At 39.7% G+C, this 22,051-nt stretch overlaps 1 protein-coding gene across 3 annotated transcripts; it reads right to left on the bottom strand.

The window, feature by feature from the left end:
• Positions 1 to 778: 778 nt before the first annotated feature.
• Positions 779 to 21,202, bottom strand: LOC104588355 (uncharacterized). 3 transcript variants are annotated; one of them, XM_010246241.3, is made up of 7 exons: positions 20,386 to 21,200; positions 16,838 to 16,918; positions 15,714 to 15,788; positions 3,191 to 3,235; positions 2,987 to 3,076; positions 2,354 to 2,455; positions 779 to 1,063 (listed from the first exon to the last, which is right to left on the bottom strand). In XM_010246241.3, exons 1-7 carry the CDS (start codon positions 21,118 to 21,120, stop codon positions 911 to 913), a joined length of 1,281 nt encoding a protein of 426 aa, XP_010244543.1. In that variant the 5' UTR covers positions 21,121 to 21,200; the 3' UTR covers positions 779 to 910. The 3 variants fall into 3 exon arrangements, with proteins under 3 accessions (XP_010244543.1, XP_088754572.1, XP_088754573.1); XM_088898446.1 differs by lacking the exon at positions 3,191 to 3,235 and having other exon boundaries at positions 20,386 to 21,202; XM_088898447.1 differs by lacking the exon at positions 15,714 to 15,788 and having other exon boundaries at positions 20,386 to 21,202.
• Positions 21,203 to 22,051: the final 849 nt, after the last annotated feature.

Raw genomic sequence — 22,051 nt, 5'->3', positions numbered from 1 at the left:
AAAATACTGAAAACAAAGCTTATAATTTTCCAATGTGGAACAAGTTCAAAACTGAGTTTTGTAAAGAAAAACAAACTTTTCAATCAAATGTGTAAATGCAATTTCTCATGTAATTGACCAATCAAACCCATTGGATTTAATCTCTTATGAAATTAAAATCCAACAGTTTCCACATACCCAATTAGAGTTCCACTCATTTATATATTAGGCTGAATTTGGTTAGGGAAAGGGAATTAGTGGGGTCGGGTCAGATGCCACCTATGTCAGTCATAGGCAGGCCCTAACCTGACCACAGTCCAAAACTATAAGCCTATATCCGGTTCTAGTTATATGTGGACCTGGACGGAAGAAGCCCATCCATTCATACTTCTATTCCACTACCAGACTAATCTTTTGAAGGAGCAAAATTTTAGCCCCTGGAACTGGAAAGGTTCATTTAATTGAAGCAGCAGCAGCAGAAGAATATCTACGTGGTGCACCCGGAACTGTCATCAACCATAGCCCAACCCATACCAGTTCATCACCCCCGACCACCCTAAAAGAACCCAACGCAAGGACGTAAGCCAACTATAATAGAAATTCAGAAAACACATGAATGGACGGGAATATGCATGAAATGATGTAACTAGACTCTAAGAGACTAAGACTAAGAGTGTGGTGGGGCATTTCCGAAGAGTGAACAGATAAAAGTCGTTTCCAAGGAACATTCTCCCCAAAGCCAGCGTGCCATTCTAAGGAAATCTTGTGAATTGTGACCGGTCCTAACTAGGCATCCAAATGCAACTTATGTAGTCAATGTTTAGATTACTATAAGCGTAATTTTTCAGTGCATATACACAAAATTAATTGTAAATACATGCATAGAGCTAGACTATACAAACATGTCGGCTGAGAGAGAGAGAGAGAGATGTTACAAATAATCCATTGGAAGTCCCCAATCGTCATCTTTCCTCTTTTTTGAACCAAACCGTCGTCTGAAACTTTTTGGGTTGCCTCTTGCAATATCAGAATATCCTCCAAACCCATCTTTGGTAGCTGCCACATACCGAGTATCCCAGAAACCCTGATTTCACCAATGGAAAAACAGTATTAGAAATATCTCCAAATTTTTAGATGAGTTATAGGCTTGGTAAATAAATAAATAAATACACAAAAGAGGACCATGTATTTCCATTCTGCTCACAATCAGCTTCCTTTTTCAACTGAATTTTTTAATTGCAACCACCCAATTTCTACAGATTTTCAGTTAATATTTCATACAATCATCACCTTCAGATCATTTCTAGAAAAGTCATAAGGCCAGCTATGTTGTATGGAGCAGTGTTTTTTTTTTTTTTTTTTGATAAATGTATGGAGCAGAGTGTTGGACAATTAAGAAACAGCATGTCCAAAAGATGAATGTGACAGAAGCTCGTACATTTAAATGGATCATGGGTCAGTGGTAAAACTAGAAAGGAGAGTCCGAAATGAAGTCATATGCAGGAAGTTAAGAATAGAATAGGTGATAAAATGAGAGAAAACAGACTGAGGTAGTTTGTGCACATGCATAGAGAATCTACAACACCTGTTAGAAGTTTTCTATTAGAAGCTGAAGAAGCTACGAGAGCTAGGGGAAGACTGAAAAAGGACATAGGTGGAAGTAGTAGTAAGAAATGATTTAAGTGCCCATAATTTGATAATAGATATGGCACTGAACAGAAGGGAATGGTGAAACAAGATTTGTGTAGCCAAACAAGATTTGTGTAGACAAGGCTTAGATGATGACGATGATGATGATGATCACCTTCAGATCATTAATTTATTTTAACTAAAAGAGGTTGAGTCTGCAATTTACCACAAACTAATTTGATATCCCCTTGCTTCATTTATTTTTAGGTGGAGAGGATTCAATCAAGTTAAACCCCACAGCAAATAAACCATCAAACTGAGCCATAAAAGACACATCAGAACTTGTTCTCTGATGAGTAAACTAACACAGAATGGGTATATGAAACAATGATTCATGGAAATTTAAGAGGGTAATTTGAGAACTACTGGTATAATACCCTTGATAAGACTACCGCTTTTATTTTGGAAAAGGAATGAGACTGACAAATTTATTTTTAGGGTACTGTGCATCATTTTGATGCCGTGCATCATTTTTAGGGTACCGTGCATCGTTTTGATGCCACCATAACATACAGTAAGAATTCATGCTTATAGTGAGCAAATTTATTTTTGAAAGCAGACATGTTAAGTTGTCACATAAACAAGAGGCTGTCACAAATTTCCAGCTTACCCTTTGGCATGCTGCCCCAGAAACAATCTGAGAAACATGACAAGTGATACCTTATATAGTTACGTCTAGACTTACCTTTGTTAGTCTTTGTACATGGGAGGCTGCAGCTTCATGCACTACCACAGTGTCAGAGGCAACTTCAAGAACATCATCAACAGACAAAGCATATATGCTAACCTGAATCATCATAATCCAATTACATTTAAAATGTCGGTAGGTAGATGAATCAAAAAAAAAAAAAGTCGGTAGGTTCATTTAAAGATGTGGAAGAGAATCACAGTCATATTGTGCAGACTGAACCAAATGATTAGTAAAATGCTATATGGTAGATGTCCACTTCAGCAGACAAGATGCTGGTCTTCCAAATTCTTGGATAATGGACAGTGTTCCACTAGAACATAATGATTCAATATGCCATCACCAGACAAAGCATATGTGCTAAACCTGAATCATCATAAGCCAATTACATTTAAAATGTTGGTAGGTTCATTTAAAGATGTAGTAGAGCATCACAAAGTCATATTGTGCAGACTGAACCAAATGTTTGGTAAACTGCTATATGGCAGATGCCCACTTCAGCAGACAAGTGCCAGTCTTCCAAATTCTTGGATAATGGACAATGTTCCACTAGAACATAATGATTCAATATGAAATTGGTATCTTATTGTTGTTACCATAATAGCTATAAGTACAGCCTAATCAACTTACCAAACTTGATGGGATAACAGAAATTCCAAAAGAATCAAACTCAAGTGATTCCACTGCCCCTGAGTTGATGCTAAAATTGTAGCCTCGCACCTTGGAATGTAAAAGAACAAAAATGAGATATCTCTGGCATATACAATGAACTATGTGCATCTAAATGCAGGTGAACCTGTGCTAGAGTCCTTGCATTCTCAGACTGACACTGACCTTTCCAATATTGTGTCTGCTAGGTGTTACAACATCGTATCCTACCTAAGAAAAAAAATATACATCAGTCTTGCCATATACAAATTGAAACATAATTTGCCAGCAATCACAGAGCCACATGAAAGGCTAACAAGAAAGGGAACTGGTATTTGTTAGTACCACAATAGCAGTTTACCCAAAAAAGGGTACTAAAATAGCAAATTCTTCTACGCTGCTTTGATCAAGGGGGTGGAAACAAAAAGTGAAGATTTTAAAGGATGCAAGTTGCAGTAGCTTGAGCAGGTTTGAAATCCTTCTTTTATTGCTACAAGTATCTCAGCCCTCAAGGAGTCTCCCACCCCTATTGGTCCAGAGAACATAGCTAACAGATTCCCTTGTTCATCTCTTATTGCTCCCCCTATTCCGGATGGCCCTGGATTACCCATACTGCTGCCATCAAAATTCAGTTCAATAAAGCCATGAGGTGGAGGAATCCAACAAGAGTTTGATGCCTTCTTTGCTGAAGCTAATTCTGCAACCTCCTTCCAGTTTCTTAGCATCTCATAAATTGAGAATTCTGCAAACAATGCCAAAGTTTTCAACCAATGTAACACCCTAATATGGATGACCTCCAATATTACTTCCAAGCTTCTCTCCTTTTCTGAGAAGATCCGTGAGTTTCTCTCCTCCCAAACATTTTCTTTTACATCAACTGAGAAGCTTGAATTTTTCATTTACATTTTCTTTTTGGTGTTAGGGGGGATGGCTCAATTATCAGTCATGTGTACAAGCATTTACCATGCTCGGTTCATTTTATTGGGAGAATCGACTGAGAATAAGTCACATAATTGCAGTAAAGTACATTAATTAATCAAGATATAAACACAAGTTTATATCATTTCCCTCTTTTCTTTTTCCCTTTTCTTTCCTCTTATTCATTTAGTTACCTTTCTATTTCTCCATGTTAGGCAATTGTGTAGCTAAACTTTGCACTTTGAAGAAGTTAATGTAGCAATTATCAGGCATATGATAAAGGGCAGACAACCAACATAGAGCATCCTTATCATCTGATCAACGGGGTACTGCAATGGTACTCTCAAGATTTTATTGGTCCACATGCTTTGGCCAATGGAATTGGATGAATAGAGGGTTGGTTGTCATTCACTCAAGATTTTATTTCCTTAATTATGATCCCATTAAATATATCTAGTCTTATGCTGAAAAATATGTCCTTTCCAAATAATGACAGAATCAACACAAAGCAGGGATGATGTAAACCAAATCATAACATTGCCACCATGACATTTTTTAGGTGATGATAGAAAAAAATTATTTTCCCCTTGTAAAATCCCTATTCGATTCTAGGTTAAAGTAGAGAAGGAGGAGAAGAAGGGTTCGGCCAGATTAGGAAAAATCAGTCCACCTCTAGCCGACCCACTTGTATTTATCTCCAATAACATTGTTACAAGAAAGGCCATATTGTCCCTCATAAATAGATAAACCCAAATGACCAAAATACCCCTGATTTGTGTATTCTAACACTCCCCCTCAAGCTGGAGAGTATATGTCATATAGTCCCAGCTTGTCACAAATATAATCTACTCTGCCCCGAGACAATCCCTTTGTAAAGAGATCTGACCACTGATTTCCTGAGCTCACATGAGATGTGGTTATCACTCCACTTATCACTTTCTCTCTCACAAAGTGACAATCGACCTCAATATGCTTGGTTCTCTCATGGAAGACTGGGTTGGAAGAGATGTGAACAGTAGCTTGGTTATCACAGTATAGTCTCATGGGTTTGTCAACCGAGAACCCCATCTCTTGTAGCAAGTTCTTCAACCATACTAGTTCACATGTGGTATGAGTCATAACTCTGTAATCAGCTTCTACACTACTCCTTGCCACCACTGTTTGTTTCTTGCTCTTCCAAGTTACAAGATTGCCACCAAGGAAGGTACAATACCCTGTAGTTGATCTCCTGTCTGATATAAAACCAGCCCAATCAACATCTGTATACCCTACTATTTCAAAAGTCCCTCCACTTTGGTATAAGTAAACCACGACCTAGAGCACCCTTCAGGTACCTAACAATCCTTAGAACTGCTTCCCAATGAGGAATCTGAGGATGTTGCATAAACTGACTCACTATACTCACAGCAAATGATATATCTAGTCGGGTAATAGTCAGATAATTCAACTTTCCCACCAACCTCCTGTATCTTCCAGGATCATCAAACTCTTCACCTGCATCAACACTCAACTTGACATTAAGTTCTATAGGAGTCTCTGCTGGTTTAGCACCTAACAATCTTGTTTCTTCAAGTAGGTCAAGAACATATTTTCTTTGACATAAGTTAATTCCATGCCTTGACCTTGCAACTTCTATTCCCAAGAAGTACTTCAGCTTACCTAAATCTTTCGTATTGAAGTGGTCCTGTAGGAATTTCTTCAACCTGTCAATCCCGTTACTGTCACTCCTAGTTATGACAATATCATCCACATACACCACTAGCAAGATTTTCCCATCTTTTGAGTCATGGCTGAACACAGAATGGTCTACCTGACACTGTTTCATCCCAAAGTTTTTCACTACTTCACTAAACCTGCCAAACCATGCGCGTGGAGATTGTTTCAATCCATAAATTGCCTTTTTGAGTCTACAAACCTTACCATCCTCCCCCTGAGCAACAAACCCTGGCGGTTGCTCCATATACACTTCCTCAATGAGATCACCATGTAGGAAAGCATTTTTTATGTCAAGTTGCACAAGAGGCCAATCATACATAGCAGCAAATGAAATCAACACCCGAACTGAACCAATTTTAGCCACAAGAGAAAATGTCTCTGTATAGTCCACACCATACAATTGATAATAGCCCTTGGCCACTAACTTGGCCTTCAATCGCTCCACACTATCATTTGGAAGATACTTCACTGTGTAGACCCACTTACACCCAACAGCATGCTTACTAGGAGGAAGAGCAGTGAGTTCCCACGTGTGATTGTGTTGTAGAGCAAAGAATTCCTATTCCATGGCTTGCCGCCACCCTAGGGAAGTAAGTGCTTCCTGGACAGTCTTGGGAATGGAAACAGATGATAGCAATGATATAAAGTTGCGATGAGAAGCAGAAAGGTGAGCAGCTGAAACATAGTGTGAAATAGGATGAGAAGTACAAGTGCGTTTACCTTTCCGCAGGGCAATAGGAAGATCAAGGTCTAAGGGAGAAGAAGCAATGGATCTGTCGACGAGGGCTGAATTGGAGGAGGGGCCGATGCTCTTCTGTGAGTATACACTTGTTTGATTGGTGCCTTCTCAGTAGTAACTAACATGGGAGGTGAATCTGCACCTGGAATGGGAACCACGGGAAGGGGATCCACAACAGGGACGGGAAGAGGAGCTACAGAGGAAGGAGAAGAAACCACAGTATCTGAGAAAAAAGGAACTAATTCAAAGAATGTGACATCAGAACACACAAATGACTTATGAAAGTTAGGGTTATAACACATACCCTTTCTGAGTCCTTGAGTAGCCAAGGAAGATACACTTAGTAGCTCGTGCATCTAACTTGTCTAAACCAGGCCCCAAGTTTTGAACAAAACAAACACATCCAAAGACTCTTGGGGTGAGGAAACGGAGACAAGGTGGGAAACAACACCGAGAAGGGGGATTGACTTCCAAGGATGGACATGGGCATCCGATTGATAAGAAAACAGGATGTGAGGACAACATCACTCCAAAAATGCTCCAGGGCATTCATATTAAGCATCAAAGACTGAGCAGTTTCAAGAAGATGTCGATTTTTCCGTTCAGCTACACCGTTTTGTTGTGGGGTGTAGGCACAAGAAGTTTGATGAATTATCCCATGGTGCTCTAAGTATTGCTGAAATGGTATTTAGGTGTACTCTTTAGCATTATCGGAGCGAAGAATTTTAATATGAACACCAAATTGGGTACGTATTTCAGCATAAAATTTTTGAAAAATAGAAAACAATTCACTATGATCTTTCATAAGATAAATTCATGTCATCCTTGAAAAGTCATCAACAAAAATTACAAAATACTTATAGCCATTGTATGACATCACTTTGATCGGATCCCAGACATCAGAATGAACTAAAGAAAAAGGACTCGAGACACGACTATCAACTCTTGGACTAAAAGAGACTCTATGATGTTTCCCAAGATGACATGACTCACAATCCAAAGATGAAAGATGATTCAAGGAAGGAACCAGCAACTTCAGAGCATTGAGAGAATGATGACTAAATCTACAGTGCCATTGAAGAGGAGTAAGAGACGACTGAAAAGCTACTAGAGGGCCACTACTATCAAGGTAATACAATCCACCTGCCTCATGCCCTCCACCAATCTTCATCCCCGTCTTGAAATCCTAAAACACACAAGAAGAGGGATAAAAGGTTATGGAACAATTAAGTGACTTGGTTAATCTACTAACAGACATAAGGTTAAAAGGGAACTTGGGAACATATAAAATAGATGATAAAGACGAGGAGAGATCAACATCACCAACACCACAGATGAGAGATGTAGAACCATTAGCAAGAGTAACTGTTTGAGATGTGGAAGACCGAGAAAGAGAAGAAAATACATTAGGAGTCCCAGACATATGGTCCGAGGCTCCGGAGTCGATGATCCAGTGTGAGGGCTTGGAAGCCAAGCAAGCCATACCTGAATGGGCAAGGGTAGTTGTGTTCTGCTGAGATGTCTGAAGAAACTGCTCATATACTGCACGGGGTACACTCGCCATCTCCTTCCCAGAAGCACCAGTAGATGTGGAGGGGATCGGGTCAGTATGCTGGCTATCAGTAATTGTACCACTACCCTTAGTCACAGCATGGTTAGCCCAAGTGTTGGGTGGACCATGTAAATCATAGCAGAAATTAACCGTGTGCCCCTCTAATCCACAGTGTGTACACTTCCTAGGGGCATTACTTCTTTACCATGACCTCCCCCTGAGTCCCGACCTCCACTTCGGCCACCAGCACGATTAAACATGGGACCACCACAATTACTTGGAAGTCCACGACCACCACCACCACCTCTATTTCCACGGCCTCCCCCTCTAGTCACCACAAAACTAGATCTGTCTAAGAGAGAAGAATGCTCTATAGACTCAATAGATGTCCTCCTAAGACGGGCAAAAGCTTATTCAAGTGAGGGAAGAGCAAACCCCCCCCCCCCCCAGTATTTGTGCTCGAACAGGCTCATATTCAGCCTTCAAACCCACTAGAAACCTTGTCACATCAAGTTGCTCACGTTGTTGTTGTTGAATCTAAACATCCTATGTCAGAGGATGATACACATTGAGCTCATTTTGGATATTCCTCAGACTTGCATAGTATTCCTCCAAGCTTTGACTGCCTTGCTTTAGATTAAAGTACTCTTGGTACAACTGATACACCCTAGTTGTATTGTCTTGTCCGGAGTATAGTTTCTTAGCATGATCCCAGATTTCTTTAGTTGTATCTAGGAACATAAAGTTCACACTAATTTTTGGTTCCATGCTAGTCCACAGCCATGTCATTATTTGTGCATCTTCCTGTTCCCAGTCACTAAACCCCGGAGAATTAGAGGAGGGTTTCTCCTCTCTCACATGTTTTACTTTTTTCTTGGCCTTTAAAAACACCTCCACGGATTTTGTCCACGACACATAATTCTCACCATTCAACTTAATAGATGTCATTTGAACATTTAGGTAATCTAGAGAAATCATAACACCTGTTTTATTGTCATTCCCATCTCCAATCGATGCCATCTTAACTAATTCACCTTCAAATATTCAGCACAACCTCACACACTTCCACAAAACTTATATCACTTTCAGCACCACCAACTTCTTTAAATACACATTGCACATCAAATACAAAAGCTGAAATCACTCGATCATTAAATCAAACACAAAAATCAGTATAAACACCACCACATGACACAAGGTTTCACTTTCAACTATTCAGAAGCAACCACTACCACACCACTGCTGTCGTGAACTTCAGCAATCAAAAAACCCTACTTTCAGCACACATATGAGGTAAAAACAAAGGAGAAGGCTGATATGCATACTAGTCACTTCAAACCTCCACAAAATTATTTTGAACCAAAACACAGTATTTACAGTCCACTATTTGGGCAAAAAACAGAACTGTTCATACCTGTCCACAAACAACCCTCTTTGTATCACAGAATAGAGGTACACAACCTCAACGACCACCACCACAGTAACTGGAGGCATACTCACCTCCAAAACCACAAAACGACTACTCCTTTTTTGCCTCTTGTCGAGCTTCCACTCAGGCTAGAAGAAAATCGAAGAAAGCTGAAATGGTTGGCGGCAAACCCAGGAAGAAGACAAACAGTGAGGAAAGAAGGAAAAAAGTGGAAAAGAGAACTAGGTTTTATTGCTCTGATACCATGTAAAATCCCTATTCGATTCTAGGTTAAAGTAGAGAAGAAGAGAAAGAAGTAGAAGAGAAGGAGGAGAAGAAGGGTTCGGCCAGATTAGGAAAAATCAGTCCACCTCTAGCCGACCCGCTTGTATTTATCTCCAATAACATAGTTACAAGAAAGACCATATTGTCCCTCATAAATAGATAAACCCAAATGACCAAAATACCCCTGATTTGTGTCTTCTAACAGCCCTAAAAAGGATCACCGATGATTGAATAACATTTGCCACAATTTTGATAATGAAAACCTCCACCATGGGTGCACTGGTAGTTGTTGTAGAGAATCTTCCCCAAAAGAGCAATTCCCTGTTTTATATGAAATAGCCCAAAACAGAAATGCCGATGTGAGGAATTGCTTAGAAAATAGGAATGATACAGTGATTTGGGGCCTAGAATTTAGAAGGAATTCAAATGATTGGGAGATAAACACAATGGCTGAGCTGTTGAGTGGGAGAAAGCAGGTCATTTCTGTTAGTGTCGAGTATGTAAGGGTATTTCTGTCTTTGTGCTTGTGTTTAGGTGCTGATGTGTAAGTTTATGTTAGATTTAATGTCCCTAACTTAAGTAGGGACATATGTGACTTTTCCACATTATTTTAGTAATATAAAATACATATGGCCAAATGGGAGAGTGTGCTTTTCTCTCATTCGAACCAGAACCTTTCCTCCTTGTTTCTCTTATGCTCTTCTCCTTTCTCTCTTTCTCTCCTCTCTTCTCTCTCTCTTCCTTGACTGTTATCAGTCAAACAGGCAGACCGAACACTAACATGGTATTAGAGTTGAACTGAGCAAATCGGATCTGCCCAGAATTCTGTTATCTGCGCACCCAACCTAGGGTTTTCTCTTGTTTTCTTCGTCATCAGCTAGAGATAAGAGAAAGGGCTGAAAAGGAGTGATCGCCCTCTTCCCTTGGAGGTTTCTATGCCTTCAGTTGTGGTGTTTGTGGTCGGTTGCTGCAGTTTCTAAGAAGCCCTCCCCTAATTGATGAAGAGAAGAGGGCTGATTTGTGTAGTGCAGTGGGTGTCTTGTGTGGTTTTATGCATTTTTGTGTAGTGCATTCGGGTAATCAGGTAAGAGGTTTTATGCATTTTTTCTTGGTGTGAATCAAATGAGAAGTCTATTTCAGACTGTATGGTGGGATTTCAGATTGTAGTGTGCTAGGGTTTGCGCACCCTTAAGTGTGATTCAAAGGGGGGGTGTTCCTCAAACAGTGTGGTGAAGTTTCAGGCAGTCGTGGAGTTAGGTTTGTGGTGTAAAGAGTGTAATTTGCAGCACTAGTAAGTGCTGAAATCAGTGTAGTGTGATCTAGTGTGCAGTTTGCCGAATTCAGCAATGGGAGACAACAATGATAGCAAGACTAGTGTGATGGTCCCTATTGACTACCTGAATGTTCAAATGACCTCCATTAAGCTGAATGGAGAAAATTATGTACCTTGGGCCAAATTTGTAGAAGTCTTTCTTAAGGCAAAGAAGAAGGTGAAGCACATAAGGGACGAAAAACCTTCCACCAATTCTCATGAGTATGATGATTGGGAGCAGGCAAATGCACAGATCATCACATGGTTATGGAATAGTATGAAACCCAAGATTAGTGTAAATTTCATGTTCCTTGATACTGCCAAAGAAGTGTGGTACCATGATAAGAAGCTGTATTCGGGTCAAGACAACACAACCAGAGTATATCAGTTGTACCAGGAATACTTTATTCTACAACAGGGTAATCAGAGTCTTGAGGAGTACCATGCTAGTATGAGAAACATTCGTAATGAATTGAATGTTTATTACCCCCTCACTTCTGATGTCAAAATTCAGCAACAACAGAGAGAACAACTTGATGTGACTCGATTTTTGGTGGGGCTGAAATCTGAATATGAACCAGTGCGGGCTTAGATACTAGAAGGGTCAGCTCTCCCTTCTTTAGAAGAGGTGTTTGCTCGACTAAGGAGGATTTCCATTGGATCTACCGAGAACTAGACCTGTTCATGGGCCGGGTGGCCCGACGGGCCGGCCCGGCCCGGCCCAACCCCCGAACGGGCTTGAACATGCTTATAGGCCCGCGGGCTTAAAGTCGGGCCAAAAAGCCCGGCCCGCAATAAATTCGAGCCGGGCTCGGGTTTTGTCAAAATAGTCCGACCCGAGCCCGGCCCGGCCTGACCTAATATTAAACTTAAAATTAGTTATGTGATTATGTCCATTTGAATAAATTTTTTGATTTAAGAATGTAAAATTGTGTTTTAAAATATAAAAGAAACGGAAAAATACCATCTTGTAGGCCCATTGTTCATTTAAATAGAAAAAAAAAATACTATCTGAATTTTTAATTCTAATTTGAATAGGGAAAATTGTTTCTTTTTTTTTCAATTAGGTCGGGCTTCGGGCTCGGGCTCGGGTTTCGGGCTTTTTACCAGGGCCGGGCTCGGGCCCAAGTTATAGGCCCGTTGGTTGGGCTCGGGCCTAGTATATTTTCATTAGTGACAAGTGAAAGCCCGGCCCGAGCCCGGCCCGGCCGGCCCATGAACAGGTCTACCGAGAACCCTAATATTTTCGATAGATCAGCCCTAGCAGTATCCAGAGGTTGTGGTGTTAGAGGTGGAGCTTGGGGAGCTCAGTCTAGCCGTAGTGGTAGTAGTGGACCGGCATATGGCCGGAGTGGTGGTAGTGGACCTACATATAACCGTGGTGGTGGTCGTACTGGAGGTCGAGATTCAGGGGGAGCCTGTGGCAGAGGACATAGTTCGGGTCCAAGGAGGTATACGCATTGTGGTATGGATGGGCATACCATTAATTAGTGCTATGACTTGCATGGTCCACCTTCAACTTGGGCCAATCATGTCGTGACTAGTGACAGTAGCTTCAGACAGGAATGGACAAGTTAGATGCACGGTCTATTAAGTGCATCTTCCTTGGCTATTTTCGGACTCAGAAAGGGTATAAGTGTTATCACCCTAGCTCTTGACGTTCCTTTGTATGTGCTAATGTTACTTTCTTTGAGTCTACTTCATTCTTCTTGGGGTCCAGTGATGTCTCTTCCTCCTCATCACCTCCTCCCCTTCCTCTTCTAGTTGTGGACTCTGTTCCCCTTGTTCCCGCAGTGACCAAGTCTTTGCCTCTAGTGCCACCACCTGTTGAACGACCACCAATCCATCACATGTATATACATCGCCCACGTGTACCGGCTCCTCCTCCAGCTTCATCATCGTCAACAGATCCAGTAGCTGTTATCACACCAGCCCCAACCCCAGTATCTGATCTTGATCTTCCCATTGCCTTGCGGAAAGGTAAGCGCAGTTGTACCTTCATCCTATTTCTAATTATGTTTCACTGACTTACTTTTCGACTTCCCATCACCAGTTTATCTCTTTGTTATCCTCTGTTGTTATACCTAAGGATGTCCAGAAAGCCCTTGCCTCTCCAGGATGGTGTCGTGCGATGGAAGAACTCTCAGCTCTGGCTCATAATCATACATGGGAACTCACCACTCTTCCTCTTGGTAAACAGGCTGTTGGCTGTAAGTGGGTTTATACGGTTAAGTATTTACCTGATGGTAGTGTAGAGCGGCTGAAAGCTAGATTGGTTGCCAAAGGGTATTCCCTAACCTATGGTATTGATTACACAGAGACTTTCTCCCTGGTTGCTAAGATTGGTTCAACCCGTGTTGTGATTTCTCTTGCTGCGATGTATGATTGGCCCCTCTATCAGCTTGATATCAAGAATGCCTTCTTGCATGGTGATCTACTCGAGGAGGTCTATATGGAGCAACCACCAAGGTTTATTGCTCAGGGGGAGGATGGTAAGGTGTGCCAACTACTGAAGGCCATTATGGGCTTAAACAGTCTCCTCGAGCATGGTTTGGCAGATTTAGTGAGGTAGTAAAGAAGTTTGGTATGAAACAGTGCCAAGTTGACCATTCCGTCTTCAGTCATGACTCTCAAGCAAGGAAGATCCTATTAGTGGTGTATGTAGATGATATTGTCATTACCGGGAATGATAAAATGGGACAGGTTGAAGATCTTTCTGCAGGAACATTTTCAGACAAAGGGCCTTGGTAAATTGAAATATTTCTTGGGGATAGAAGTAGCATGTCCAAGCATGGTATTAACTTGTGTCAGAGGAAATATGTTCCTGATTTGCTTGAAGAAACAGGGTTGTTAGGTGCTAAACCAGCTGAAACTCCTATGGAAACAAACACTAAGCTAAGCAATGATATGGGTGAAGTGTTTGAAGACCTTGGTAGATACTGGCGATTGATAGGTAAACTGAACTACCTAACCATCACTTGGCCAGACATTTCATTCGCAGTTAGTGTAGTAAGTCAGTTCATGCAGAAACCTCTGGTTCCACATTGGGATGCGGTTATAAGGATTGTGAGGTATCTAAAGGGGGATCCTGGTCGCGGTTTGATATACAGAAGTGGTGGAAAACTTGAAATAGAAGGATATACTAATGTTGATTGGGCCGGTTTTGTATCTGATAGGAGATCTACCACAGGCTATTGCACTTTTCTTAGGGGTAATCTGGTGACATGGAAAAGCAAGAAGCAGACAGTTGTGGCAAGAAGCAGTGTAGAGGCAAAATATGGAGCTATGTCACATACTACTTGTGAATTAGTGTGGCTAAGGAACCTTCTACAGGAGATGGGATACACTGTTGATACTCCAATAAAGCTCTACTGTGACAATCAGGCTACAGTTCACATTTCCTCTAATCCGGTGTTTCATGAGAGAACCAAACACATAGAGGTTGATTGTCACTTTGTTAGAGAGAAGGTGCTGAGTGGAGTGATAGACACTGCATATGTGAACACAGGGAACCAGTGGGCATATTTGTTTACTAAAGGGTTGAGCCGGGGGAGAGTGGACTACATATGTAACAAGCTGGGATTATATGATATATACTCTCCAGCTTGAGGGAGAGTGTTAGTGTCGAGTATGTAGGGGTGTTTCTGTCTTTGTGCTTGTGTTTAGGTGCTGATGTGTAAGTTTATGTTAGATTTAATGTCCCTAACTTAAGTAGGGACAAATGCGACTTTTCCACATTATTTTAGTAATATAAAATACATCTGGCCGAATGGGAGAGTGCTTTTCTCTCATTCGAACCAGAATCTTCCCTCCTTGTTTCTCTTCTGCTCTTCTCCTTTCTCTCTTTCTCTCCTTCTCTCTTCTCTCTCTCTTCCTTGATTGTTATCAGTCTAACAGGCAGACCGAACACTAACAATTTCATTGTTAAAATCTTACTTCAGAGCAGCCAAACTGTTTTCCTTGGGATCAAGTATGGAATCCCTTTATCCCATCTAAGGTGGCTTTTTTAGGGTGGATGGCCTCACTTGTCAAAGTCAATCTGATCAGAAGAGGAATGATAGTGAATAGTGATATCTGTCCATTATGCAATGAACGCTCAGAATCATAAAATCACCTCTTAATACATAGTGGTTTTTCTTTCCACTTATGGAGCCTAGCCTTGCAATGCTTTGGGGTTCAATTCTGTTTACTGGAACCAATTTTGGAATTAATTAAAGGATGGAGCCTGCAGGGGTTAAGCAGAAGAAGGAAGGTCATATGGGGTATTTTACCTGCTGCTATTATTTGGGTAGTTTGTTAGGAAAGGAATGTGTATTTTCTAGAACAAACACACAGACATAGATGTAAAAAGAAGCAAGTTAAAAGGGTTATTATGTTCATGGTTAAGTATACAAAAAACTTTCAAGGGAGTCTAGTCAAATTCTTCTCTTTATGCTGGATCTCTGTTATTTTATTTTTTATTTTTTGATAAATTGGATTTCTGTTAATTTAGCCATACTTTTTGTCTAGTCTTGTATATCCCTACTGTACAGTCTCTCAATGTACATGGGTAAGTTGTGTGTGTATAATGAGTTGACATATCAAATGGCTATAAACACATAACTTGTTAAGCATTAAGTCCCCCCCCCCCGGCCCTCTCTCCTTGACAAGGCTAGTCATATGTTGAATTTCTATTTACCAAGTGCATTTTTGTATCCCAATCTTCCATTTTGCATATTGCAGACTTGCAGTTTACATTTACAGTCTGATGTTATAGGCAGTAAAAGAAGAATGCCATACCAAAGTATCCAGTCCAATCATTTTAAGCTGATTCTCCAGTATGCACTCGTCTTGTACAAGCACAACATCCCCAACCTGTTAAAATAGATAGAATTTGATGAACACAATAGATAAGCAAGTAATAATGTAGAGAATTTTACAGCAGGACAAAATTAAATTATTAATACAGCCTTTGGCTATAGGTATATCTACAGTTTCAGAACAATAGATGTCAGCTAAATGCCATTACCCAATGCTGGTCCTAGCTATCCATAGTCTTGGGAGAGAGAGAGAGAGGGGGGGGGGCACTGGATAAAGACCTAACCTACAGCATTTGCAGCAAAAAGTTGCTGTTAAATCATACTCGCCCATAAGTTTCTTGTGCTTGTCAGCCAACATTTTACAATTGCACCAAGCTATGGCCCCCTAGAACTATAGCTATAAATTACAAACAGAACATCACAATAATTAGCCATTGCAAACTTGCAATTATCCATTGATGAGGGCATTTGTCAAGTTTCCTATAGGGTCTTTCAGGCTTTTCAAAGCCCAGAGGACCAAAATTTGGTCTTTTCTGTTTGCAAAAAGACGGAAATCTGGTAAGATCCACTCCCCACAAAGTTCGTGAAAGCCCAAAATGACCGAAAATTGGGAAGCTTCAAGTGAAAACTTTGATCTTTCTGTGCCTAAAATACCCTTCTACTTCATTTTTAACAGCCCAATAGACCAAGATACTTACCAAACAGCCTTGGTCTTTAAAGGTAAGCTCCAAAAAGCTCAGTCTTTTGGCCTGCTGGGCTGTCGAAAGATCTACTTAAAAAGAATTGCAAAACAGCCTCTCTGATTTTGATGCAGGAGATTCCCCAGGTAAGAACTACTACAAAATTAGTAGGTCCCAATTACAATGCCTATATAAACAAGTCAAACAAAAATTCCATTTCTGAATACAAATAATTACTAGAATTCAAAACTTTTTTTTTGCCACCTCCATGCCTATGTAATGGATGCCCTAAAAAGAGATTATCTGTTCTTCAGATTATACATGGTTTTTCAAAGAAATACATTTTCTCATACATACATCCAATCTTGCTCCCATATAACATACTTTTATTGGTTATATACACATAGAGGAAAGTTAGACATACCCGGAAGACATCATCCAGAAGAAACCTTTCTGTTTCCCCAGAAAGCAAGCTTGGCCGAACTTCTATGACAAGTACTTCCCACTGGACCAAATTTCACAAAATTAATAATGTTATGCAAAAGAACATTACTAAACAGCACTAGAGAATAAGTTATGAGAATGCCAGTAATATAAATGAACATAAAGATTAAAAAATAAGAAATCCAATACAAATGAATTGTGTGGGTTAAAAGAATAAAAATTAAATAAGAATAATAAAAAATCCAGACCTATAACAAACTTCGCTGAAACGTTATTGGAAATGGCTTGACAACTGGAACTGCACAACTTTAAATTGAGGATACCAGACTCCATTAACAGTAACAGGGATGTGTATTGTGTTTCTTCTCTAATTAATGAAGTCCATATTTCATTACCATCATCATCCAAGCCTTATTCCAACAATATGGGGTCAGGTTACATTAATCCTATTTTGCCATTCCGTTCTATTTCTTTTTTTTTTTTTTTTGAGAAAAGGTGAAGTATATTTTTCATTAACAAAAGACAAAAAACATGTACAACAAGTTGCTGTATACAGGGGTATAAACAATCAATACACATATAATCCTAAAACCCCATACCCTGCCTTACAAAAAGATTATCATATACAAAAAAGAAATTAAAATCTCTCCCTGAATAGTTTGTTAGTAGCAAGCCAAGAAAACAATTTCCCCAAGATTTTCTGGTATACTGTGTCTACTGAGCTGCTCTTGTTTATGAAAATTCTTGCATTTCTCCTTCCATACACCAAGAAACTGCTGCAGGAGCAATGTTCCACACCACCTTCCCCCTCTTAGTTAGACCTTCAACTCTCCAGCTTTGTATGAAATCCACCACCAATTCTGGAATACAAGTTTTCACCTCAAATAATTTCCATATCTTTGACCAAGTCTCATGGGAAAATCTACAATGTAACATCAGATGGCTAACTGAGTCAACCTGCCCCTCACATAAAACGCAACTAGTGGACTCCAGATGCATACCCTTCCTGATCAAGTTATCCCTGGTCAAAATTATGTTTAGATAGGTAGTTCAAACAAAGGAAGCTACCTTTGAAGGGGCATTATTACACCAAACAATATTTACCGGAATGGCCTGATCCAGACCTGGTTGATAATTTCGATATCTATAGGCGTTTCGCCATGTAGAGATGGAAATATTTGAGATATTTGCTAATTTTGCTAAGATATTAGGAAAATCTTAAATATCAAGAAAGTTTTATAGAAACATGACATTGGTTAATAAACCTTTAAAGAATCAATAGAAAAAATATAATGCACATTTAAGGCTCAAAAAACCATAGGAAAGAATGTATAAATCAAATAGGAAAAAATTAAAAGACTTTAATAGGTACCTTTCTCTATCTCCCTTTTTGCCTTTTAACCATCTTCTTTTGTCTTTTTTGTTACTATATGTTTTGATTAGATTGAGAACACTCTTTGTAGTTATATGCATTTTTCAACTTCTTTTGAATTATAGTGACTTAGTAAGTGAATCGTATGAAAATAGTAAGCCAATTATCCAGTCATGAATTCTCCATTGGTTCTTTTAGGAAAACACTTTTAAAAAATTATGATGATTGTAATAAAATATCAAAAAAATTATAATATTCTAAAGTTTTAAACCTTACGTAGTCTATCAACAAAATCTGAAATACCGATGACATATCAGCAAAATATCAGAGACATTTAGAGAAAAAAAAGATCCCCAGAAAATTTCAAATCGCTACTTAGCAAAATGGGATATATCAAGGATATTTTTCCAAATATCATCGATATTGCAAACCACAGCTCCAGATTTCTCCCACTCCCACATCCTTCTATCATTGCTCCCTACCTCCACTTGTGTGCTATATAATTTGTGTAGCATTTGCACCATTGCCTCAACCTCCCAATCATTTAGGTTTCTTCTACATTGAGGATTTCATACCACAATCCCATTCTATACCTGCAGGCAATCTTCCACCCAAGCTTCTTTGTCCAGCGCCAACTCAAACAAGATAGGGAAAGTTTCTTTCAAAGGTCTGCCTTCACACCAAGAGTCCTTCCAGAATTTTACATGTTGGCCATCTCCAATCTTGAACCTTACTCCCTTTATGAATAGATCATAGACTTTCCTTAATTTCCCTCCAAGCAAAGCACCCATAAGATTGATTAGGCACCCTTGGCTCCCATCCCAAAGGACTCTGTCCATATTTGGAAATTACCATCCTTTTGCATAAGCCTCTTTGGCTCTCACCAAACCTCCAAAACTACTTTCCCAGAAGGGCTGTGTTAACATCCTTCACTCTCCATACACCCAATCCTCCTTGAAGTTTAGATTTACATACCTTTTCCCAACCAACCAAGTTGTATTTCTTCTCATCCTTCCATCCTCCCCATAAAAAATCTCTCATTTTCTTTTCCATTACATGTATCATTCCAGCTGAAATTGGATGTAAAGATAGCAGGTACATAGGTAGAGAAGACAGTACAGTCTTTTAGTAAAGTAACTTTTCCTCCATAAGAGAGATATTTGGCATTCCAAGAGGCCAGCCTCTTATCAATTCTCTCCCACAATGGGTTCCCACACTGCTTTGGAGTTGCATTTTACACCCAATGGCATCCCCAGATATTCCAGAGGCAAACTTCCTGTTCTGCACTCCCACTTATCTGCCCAACTTTGTAAGTTTTGCACTTCCCCGACCGTGACCAGCTCACTTTTGTACTTAGTTATGTGTAAACCTGACACAACCTCAAACTGCTAAGTACAGCCATTACATAGTTAAGCTGCTCAAGAGAAGCATCACAAGATATAAGTGTATCATCAGCAAACAGCAAATTGCAGCAAGGAAACCTCTCTGTTTCATCCCCCACTGCAAAGCCTTCTACAAAATCCCTGAAGTGGCCCTTTTCATCATTCTGTTCAAAGCTTCTGTCACACATATAAACAAAAAAGGGGAAAGTGGATCCCCTTGCCTCAGAACACTTGTGCTCTTAAAACACCCACAAGAAACATCAATCACCAAGACAGAAAAATAACGGGTGTTGGTACAAACCTTCATCCAGCTACTCCATTTAGATCCAAAATTCAATCCGTTCTATTTAATAAAACGATATAATCCAATCTCAAACTAAGTGATGGTTGACAACACGAAATATAACCACGGTTCTGAAGATCTAAAATATGTGGTTAAAGGCTTGATTGTTCCCTAGGATGTTGAGAGAGGAAAAGAAAGGATGGAGGGAAGGAGGAAAGGAGTCTTAGTTTGCAGTCTATCCTATCCAATTCTCAAGTACTCAGTGTAATTAATTAGTAGAGTTATCAAGTACCACTCAATGCTACTTTATCCATAAAAAAAGAGGTAGTATTCAATTCTAAAATCGAGTCCTGTTTATTGACTCGATTATACTAGCCAAGTATTTTTGAATAAAACCATTCGATCTTCTAAAAAGAACGTCAGTGGTGTACTAGATTCTTTCAAGTGAGAAACTAAAATAACGTGGGGAAAGAAAGGATCCCAGAACTTACTGAGTTGGTGTCAACCCAAAGTTGCGAGACAAAGCCCAAGCTAAGAGCAGACTGCACGCTAATCACTTGCTTTGCTAGCATGCTCGATCTCTTTATTACTTGTCTTCTTCCACCTTTCAAACCCGACTTTTCGATAGACTGCTCGAGATCCTCCGCCGAACCAGCCCTACTCGAGCCTTCAATTTGAGTCAAATCCTCGTTCCCCAAAGTCGTGGTACTTCTATTCTCATTTTTCAAATCAGTCTTCGTCTCAAGGAAATCAAAATCCGAAGAGACAGATGCACTGTTATTGTCATTTTGTACTCTTTCCTCCTTATTGAAACCAATTCCTTTTTCCTTTGCCCAGTTGAGAGACGCACACTTTTCTTCTCCACCTTTATGTCGTGTCTCAAACTCATAATTTCTTTTATCTTTCTCCTTGAACCCGAATTCATCAAAAAGATCATAGTTTTCCGGTCCTAACACATCCGACTTGTTCATCTTTACAGAATTCATTGATCTCGAACCACCTATTTCGCACCCATTTTGTACAAAACGGTTTCCTGTAAACTGAAACCCACCATTTCTGTAAGCTGCTAGAACTGGATTACAGCCATTTGAAGGTTTTGTACAAAACCTGTAACTGATCATTCCTGACGGATCCGGTGTATAAATTGTCAGCTTAGAGTTACATCTTACTAACCCTAATCTTCGAGTTTCAATGCCCAAACACGCAAGACGAACACAACCGCACATGTTGAACTTCCAAACCCTAGATTTTCGAGTTTCCTCGAAGGTAGCAACGAAAAATCAAAGGGTGAATTACAAAGATCCATCAGGAATGATCTTTAGCCGTGAGACAAAGACCTCCTCCGTTAGCGTTCCGTCAGTTATCAGCGAAAAAGATTTTCATTTCACTATTACAAGAGTTGTAAATCTCCAAACTGCCCTTTTATAATTATTTGGATAATTTTATACTTACTATCATTTTTATACATAAGAATCCCACTCTCAAATCTCTCTCCCCTATTTCACCCCCTTCAAGTTGCTCTCTTTCCAAATCCCAACCACTGCCTGTCTCATGGGTGAGAGTGTTTCTGCAACCATGAACCGCCACCATTATTCTTGTCACTAATCCATTTTCTTTATGCCCATATCGATTCTTCGGCTTTTGATAGCAAATGCTTGTCTAATGTGAATCTTTTTGATAGCATACTAATTTTGCATGAATATGGGCATAGCTGATTTTGAACATGGCTTTTGTAGGAAAGTGTTACAGGAGCATGGGGTAGACCAGAAAGTGTTGGAATAACGATCATGGGTAACTTGTTAATTAATAAAAGTGAGCATGGTATGTACAAGTGCCACTGAGCTAGTGATAATTTTACTTTGTTTAAGACAAAGCGGTGTATAAGGTCAGTAGGTCTTTGGTGCAAGATCTTATTTGGGTATATAATGCATATAAAATGTATTCCTTTTAAACCAATTTTCATGCATTATTTCCTCCATATTCAATAATACATTTGAATTCCCCAAAAACCCCACACCATATAAAAATCACACTACCAAACACTTCCTAATAAATTATTAGAAATCAAATCCTAACGATCATGGATCATGGGTTCATGATGATATGCTTCAAAGCTGTAAACAGGATTACTGAATATGTGTTTCTAATTTTTGGGTT

The sequence above is a fragment of the Nelumbo nucifera genome, chromosome 2 (assembly GCF_055504915.1).
Source record: "Nelumbo nucifera cultivar China Antique chromosome 2, China Antique-T2T, whole genome shotgun sequence".
Taxonomy (NCBI): Eukaryota; Viridiplantae; Streptophyta; class Magnoliopsida; order Proteales; family Nelumbonaceae; genus Nelumbo; species Nelumbo nucifera.
Note: the sequence above shows the minus strand (reverse complement) of the source record. Positions and strands in the feature narration are given on the sequence as shown.

What these genes read in the sequence shown, in the direction of transcription:
- LOC104588355 (XM_010246241.3), bottom strand. Translation starts at nt 21,120, where the DNA reads ATGTGCGGTTGTGTTCGTCTTGCGTGTTTGGGCATTGAAACTCGAAGA. An exon ending in TTCTGGATGATGTCTTCCGG is followed by an intron (nt 15,789 to 16,837) that starts GTATGTCTAACT and finishes CTATTTTAACAG; the next exon opens with GTTGGGGATGTTGTGCTTGT. An exon ending in GCAGACACAATATTGGAAAG is followed by an intron (nt 3,077 to 3,190) that starts GTCAGTGTCAGT and finishes TTACATTCCAAG; the next exon opens with GTGCGAGGCTACAATTTTAG.